This window comes from Diuraphis noxia, unplaced genomic scaffold, assembly GCF_037042655.1.
Source record: "Diuraphis noxia isolate RWA-SAM2 unplaced genomic scaffold, SU_Dnox_SAM2 contig0002, whole genome shotgun sequence".
Taxonomy (NCBI): Eukaryota; Metazoa; Arthropoda; class Insecta; order Hemiptera; family Aphididae; genus Diuraphis; species Diuraphis noxia.
The window spans coordinates 264,268-272,249 of NW_028301712.1; the positions used below are offsets into that span (position 1 = coordinate 264,268).

General features: G+C 30.5%; 1 protein-coding gene across 1 annotated transcript; it reads left to right on the forward strand.

Moving 5' to 3' along the window:
• Positions 1-399: 399 nt before the first annotated feature.
• On the forward strand, positions 400-3,157 carry LOC149057903 (uncharacterized). The gene is made up of 3 exons (XM_089221202.1): positions 400-1,354; positions 1,438-1,769; positions 2,081-3,157. Exons 1-3 carry the CDS (start codon positions 400-402, stop codon positions 3,155-3,157), a joined length of 2,364 nt encoding a protein of 787 aa, XP_089077328.1.
• Positions 3,158-7,982: the final 4,825 nt, after the last annotated feature.

Consider the following 7,982-nt stretch of genomic DNA (forward strand, 5'->3'; position numbering starts at 1 on the left):
TCTTCTTATATCTGTATTTTAACCTAACCGTACTTCAATTGTATTGCACATAGACGCAATTAGAGTAAAAAAATTGGGAGGCCTTCAGCCCCTCACATATATTTTTCAATCACTGCCTTTTAGAAGTTATTTTCCACTCTCTATACCACCATAGTATTATGATGTCATGTTACTTTTGACGTTAAAATAATAGTAATGCAATAATAATAATAATGTACCATGTACAAATAATATTTAAAAACAACTGTTTCTGTTTGCTTTTAAAATGTTAAAATGTCAGTTTTGGTTTGACTTTGTGTGATCTGTATAAACGTTGACGGTGTCGATGGCGTTTCCATGCGTGGGTATTTATCATGTACCTACACTATACACTCTTGATGATGTAGGTATTGTTTAGGTATGTTTAACGGAAAATGCGAAAAAGGTCATAAACTGGGAACCGGTTTTGCTGTGCACGAATCAATTATACATTCAGTAAAGGAGTTTAGAGATATAAATCCGAGAATTACAACTTTAACAATTAAAACAGACAATTTTGACATGGTATTAATCAACGCGCATGCTCCAACTGAGGATAAGAATGAAGAAGAAAAAGAGCTGTTTTATGCAACACTAGAAGATACGTTTAGCACGTCAAAAGGTGATATAAAATTAGTACTAGGTGATTTCAATGCAAAAATAGGAAGGGAAGAGTGCTACAAATCGACTATTGGAAACTACAGCCTACATTCCAGCACCAACGATAATGGTACTAAATTAATCGACTTCGCTTTAGGAAAGGGTTTGGTGGTCAAAAGTACTATGTTCCAACGAAAAGACATACATAAATATACATGGATCTCGCCGAATGGGAGACATAAAAACCAAATTGACCATGTCCTAATAAATAATAGATTCAAAAATAGTATCCTGAATATAAGAACTTTACGGGGAGCTGATATGGACTCGGACCACCTATTGGTTGGTATATGGATGAAAGTAAAAATTAAGAAGTATAAGAAAGGTAATCTAACAAACAAAGGACGTACCGATATAAATAAACTAAAGGACAAACAAATATGCAAAGAGTATGTAGAGTGCTTTCAGAATATTATTAAAAGTAAACAACTAGATATAGAAAGAAACTTAAATGTTGATAAAACATGGGAACATGTAAAAGAAAGCATAAATAAAGCATCATCGAAAGTCTTGGGAAAAAAAGTATCGAAAACAAAACCATGGATCAATACGATTTGTGAAGAAGCTGTACAAAGAAGAAAATTAGCAAGACAAGAGTGGTTAATTGACACTAACAACGGAGTAACACTGAGAAGATTTAGAACTCGCCAAAAAGAAGCCAGCAAGATATTGAGATGTGAAAAGAGAAAATACGTTCAAAACATATTAGAAACAGCAGAACTCGATTATAAAACACACAGAACTAGGGATATGTATAAGCGAGTGACCTGAATGATCTCAGAGGTGGATACAAAAAGAAAGAAAGATTTCTAAGGGATGATGATGGCTCCCTGATAACTACAAATGAAGAGTTGGCAAAGAAATGGGCTAGCTACTTTGAAAACTTGCTAAACTGTGAAGAACCGAATGAAACCTTTAATTTTAATTTTAATCAGGAAATCCAAGAATCACAGGATTGTGAAGAACCGACCTTGGAAGAAATAAAATTACAGATAAACATGCTAAAGAATAACAAATCCCCCGGAGAGGATGACATTCAATCAGAGCTCTTAAAGGAAGGCGGAGAGGAAATGGTAATGTGGTTATGGAAGGTAATTCACGAAGTCTGGACAACTGAAAAAAATGCCAAAAGAGTGGAAGACAGCGGTGATCTGTCCAATTCATAAAAAGGGAAGTAAACAAGACTGCAATAACTATCGTGGGATAGCCCTCTTAAACGTGGCGTATAAAATTTTTTCAAATTGCCTATTAACAAGAATAAAAACAAAAGCAGAACAAATTATTGGCAATTACCAAGGTGGCTTCAGACCGGGAAGATCGACCACAGACCAGATATTTATTTTAAGACAAATATTTCAAAAAATCTGGGTGTTCGATAGAGAAATTCACGTTCTTTTCATAGATTTTATTTGATAGCATCCATAGAGAAAGCTTAATAAACATCTTGAGAGAATTCCATTTCCAGGACAAGCTTATAAAATTGGTTGGGATAAGCATTTTGGATACATTTGTCAAAGTTAAGGTTGGAAATACAAACTCAGACCCAATTTTAGTTAAATCGGGATTAAGACAGGGAGACGCTATGTCACCAATCTTATTTAATATAGTAGTAGAGAAAGTCGTAAGAGAGATGAATATTACACCGCAAGAAGGAGTTAAATTCCAGGAATCGTCCATAGGACTTCTGGCTTATGCAGATGATCTGGTGATCATGGAGGATTCACAAGACGAACTAAAAGATTTATTAAACCGGCTGGAGAAAGCAGCACTGAAAGTTGGACTCCATATCAATGAGGACAAAACGGAATATATGGTAGTAGGAAGACGAGACACTATAAGATTATATCCAACTCTTAACATCAACAACCGAAATTTCAAAAGAACAAGACAATTTAAGTACCTAGGATCCATACTTTCAGAGAGAAATGAAATCGAAATAGAAATAGGAACAAGAATTCAGTCAGGATATAAATGCCTTTATGGTCTTGCGAAATTACTGGGATCAAGATCACTTTCAAGAGAGTTAAAATTACAATTATACATCACATTAATACGACCTGTTATTACTTATGGAGCTGAGGCGTGGCCATTAAGGAAAAGTGATGAAAGAAAACTCTTAGTTCTGGAAAGAAAAATACTGAGGAAGATCTTTGGACCAGCAAAGGACAGGCTTAGTGGGGAATGGAGAATAAGGAAGAATGATGAACTAGAGACACTCTTTCATAAACCCAGTATACTCGAAACAATAAAGAACAAAAGATTGCTTTGGGCTGGGCATGCCTGGCGTAGTCAAAACCCACTCATACGTATGGTACTGGAGGAGAACCCTAATGGAAAAAGACCGCTGGGAAGACCACGTCGGAGATGGGAGGATGGAGTTAGGGATGATGTGAAAGCATTAGGTGGAGGAGAAGATTGGAGATTACAGGCATCGAATAGAGAAAACTGGAGGCAAGGATGTATGTCGGGATGGTCATAGTGGCCGAGTTTACCGAAGAAGAAGAAGAAGGTATGTGTGTAATTCACTTTATGTCATTGGCACGTCGGACATTTTTACGTTCATTCTTACCAACACAAGTAGTCCGTCGGTTTCATTTCATTGTTATTGGTAATTTTTAACATTTATCCTTTAATTTGTATTGTTTTGACAGTGTGGCTGATTAATTGATTAATTATGATATTGAGATATTGTATATGATATTATATTTTACGTTTCATGTGGGTCGACTTTTGATTACCGACTCTCTAATACGAATTGATAGACGCTCGAACACGGTTTTCAAATATTGCCGCCTCGATGGGTTACCACAAAAACCTTTTATTATAAATCCACATATCGCGACGTCAATCGTATTACCTACTCATATCGTCTACCATTATGGTAGTGCAACATTACAGGCGCTATGTACAAAATTCTAACGATATACTCTCCGAAATCGGTATTCACTTGACGTGACTGACTTGCTAGACATTTAAATACGGCATTCGGCTTTACGCTTTTCGTTTCGACATTCATAACAGCACAAGACTGGACCGTATCGACTGTTGAACTGGGATTTCAAATTTGCCGCTTTCGAAACGATACCTCCACGCCTCATCATAAATCGTTATCACCCGCTACGACTTTTGATTATTGATTGACCGGCGAGTACAGCAATGATTTTAATAATTCAAATGACTCTGTCTCCGCCATCGGTACCCACTTTTCACCGACCAAGGGGGTCTGGGGGTCTCCCCCAGCTAGCACGGAGGGCTAGTAATAATAATAAAATAATAATTAATATGTATGATCATTTGAATTATGGACGTGTAATATTTTTCGTTCAGCATAGAGCCTTCCAATAAAAAAATTGATAAACAGCTTCGACTTATAACAAAAAAAAATAATTATAAATCTCAACTTCAAAGTATTACCACTGAACGTGAAAAAATTGAAATTAAACAAAGTTTTAAAAATACTCCAGCAGTAGGAGCTGAACGAAAAATATTACACATCCATAATTCAAATGACCATAAATATTAATTATTATATTATATTTTATCCTCAGTTTAAATTACACTGTAGTAATTTAATATATTTCTATTTAATATACCAATAATAACATTAATTATAAGAAAGCGCATATTACATACATTATACCTACCTTGCATAATCATTAGACTCCACAGAGCCCTATGAATTATGATTACCTGTCAATGTATCTTAGATACTATATTTACACTACCTACCTAGACAATTAAACAGCAGCTTAATTAAATAATGGTTTTCACACTATACAGTATACATTATTAGTAAGTATTAGGTATAATATAAAATCTCCATTAACCATTATCAATATTATAATAAAAGAGAGAACTTTTATTTAAAAGATTTATTCAATATATTGTTTAATATATCTTCTAATGATTTTAAATAAAGAATTGATTCATTCATATCCCTTAGTGGTATATACATTTTTAAATGTTCTGCAATTAATAGATACTTGCAATATTTAAATATAAGACCAACATCATAATGAATAATAAAAATAAAAGGTGATATAATCATGACTCTAAAAGATCTATTCGATAAATAAGATATTATTACTACCTATTTTACCTACCATTTAGAGCTTTAAAACATGTTCTTTTGTTAAAACGATTTTGTGGTACTCTTCAGCATGTTTTCGTAGCAATGCATATCCGCTGAATAATTGTCCAAATTTATTGTCTGGGCATTTTATTGATATTTTCTACAAAGATTCCACTGCCGCACTTCTTTCTGTGTGCTACTAAATTCCGATGGTAACCAAAAACATTTTTACATATATTGCACGTAAGTGAAGACGTAGGCGACATTATATAAACTGTACTTAGGCGACACTTAAATTGATTTTAAGTAACACTTATATGGTTGTGCATACGAGTACCTAACAATATTATAAAGTTGCAGTGTATGCATATGAAATAATAAATAATAATTTACAAGATATTATGAACAAGCGTCAAGCTGTACAAAGGAAATTAATAATATTTAATATATATAACAACACTAATAACATTCATAAACTTAATGATCAACCATCAACTTTTTATACTAATACTATAAAAATACTAGTTAGTTCATATTTATTTAATCGTTGTACACTCAATTTACAATTCTGAATAAACTATACTAACAAATTTAAATAAGATTTTAAACAGGTAAATTTTACATTACCTATGATAAATAAATTGGCTCTTAACTAATTTTATTCATGACCAATTGTCCCTCATTTTATAACAATTTTCAGTGACGCTGAACCCTATGATAAATATTCAACTAGCTATTTTAACTTAAATGGGTGATTGGTTAGTGCGTAAAAATAATGATTTATATTTTGTGCATATTAATGATCTTAATCCTGCCTCAAAAAAGATAAGTTTCTGTATTAATAATTGAGAAAAACTCGTCTTTTGGATGTCTTGGTTTGTATGAAGAGTACATAAAATGTGTAGTTATAATTCAAAACTACATAAAATTAAACATCAATATTTTGTTTTGTAGTAAGAGTAAATTATACTCCCCCCCTTACAAGTACAATATTAAGGCTGATATTTAGATATTGTTGCCTTTTAAAATATTTTTCGCTTAACTAAGTTTTAGGACTTCAGCGTCACTGTTAATATTATGAACCATTAAAAAATTTTACTTTCATTTATAAGCCCAGGACTATGAAAAATCTATTCCAAAATGATGATACAGTTAAATCAAAATTGTCGTTTTGCAGTTTTGCAAAATATGAGTAAAGATATAACATGTATTCAAAAAATTGAAACCAACTTTCCAATAACCCCAGACTTAAAACAAAAGTAAAATTTTTAAAATGCTGTTAATAATATTTTAACTCGAATTTAGTACAAATTACTATTTAATGACAACACCAATCATTGACAGAAAGAATTTATATTGAGCCATTACTTAGTATATTAATTTATATACATGTATATACATATTATATGTATGTATAATAATAATTAATCTCATACCTAATAACTATTATTTTTTTTTTTTTTATTTGCTTTACACAATTTATATGTGTAGGTATGTGTGTTAAACACAAGATACATTTATCTTTTAAGTTGTAATGATTGATGTTGTCACCTCACTTAAATTAATTATAAAATAACATACAAATTATAAAACATAAAGTGTTAATTAACACTAGCAAAATTTTTAGTTTTCAATAAATATCATTGGTTATGTGAAGTTAGTTGTCCAAATAGATTTTTTTCCACTTCTTGCAATTATTAACTTGATTACACCTAAACAATTTATTTGTCATTATAATAATTAAATAATATTACAGTTAAACAAATTTATACTTACTTAATTTATTTTGTAGTCATATTTAAATCCAATACGTGAGACAATATTTATTTTTTTCACTGTTACCAAAATATTGGTATTTTTAAATGTAATTAGAAATAGCAGTATGAATATCATTTTAACATGGAGAATATTCCAACTTGTATGTGATAGTAGATTTAATTATGGTATATTCAAATTTCGATTTGAAATCATAATATATTATGTGTATGAAATACATTTAAACAACAATAATTGTAGATGTATAAATGATTAAACTGAAATCAAAATGTTTTAACTTAATGATATATGCATTGTATTATTTATTTAATTGTAGAAACTTCTAACTAGTAAAACTTACCAACAAATTGTACATAATATTATTTATATTATGTACCTACTCGTCAAGTATCCAATTTTCATGTGATTCACCAATTTAGGTAATTTCTTATTTAATTAAATTATTAAATAAAATACAATATGTGGTAGATAAGAAAAGATATATTCAAGAACTTTGTATAATGTTTATATTAAACTTGAACTTTATTATAACCTAATAAGTGCATTATTAAAATTTAAACACTTAAAAATGATAAATATTAAAAAGTAAAACTTTATTAACATTAACGACTCGATTCGAGGCAATTCAATAATTATTCAATCTTATAATCACATCGTGCTTATAATCTTAAAAGTTTATAACATAACCGTTTATCAGAATATACTCAACGTATTGCCATGTGCTTCACGATAACCAAGTATTGGGTATAATTTTATATCATGTACCTAACCATGAACTATGATATCTGTAATCGTGCACGGAATAATACAAATAACAGCTGATGTGAAAATACGTAATACGGCTGTTATTAATGGCCTGATAATACATTATGTATGATATGAAAATACGTCATTGTAGTGAGTAGGTCACGATTTAAGATATACAGGTTACTCAACGAAACTAATTTTTTGGTGCGCTTAAAATTAACGATATTGTCATAGCAAGAATAACAGTTAGCGCTTTTGCATTTTAGTGATTTATCCTGGTACTACAAAGAACATCATTATCAATAATATCAAATGACAAATTATCAACAAATGTCAAATATCAATATTCAAAAATCAAAATTCAAATACCTATTCAATTAAGTTATTAACGATTTAAGATATATCTTAATTCTTATATTGTGTATTCGTGTTCAATGTTCAATGGTCAATTAGGTATTAATTATTATTAATAATGTTGAAATGTTCGTAGCATATTGTTGTCTTTAAATATAACTAGCCTTTTACAGAAGTTGCATAAAATGCTAAAATATAAATTACAACCAATTTATAAATGTTAACAGTAATATTTATACCTATACACCTGTTCTTATTAACTAATGTATGTAAACATTTAGGATGCCACCTACGACCATTAGCTTCCACCACATTGATTCTTAGACTTTTTGTGTTATTTTTTAATATTCCTTGG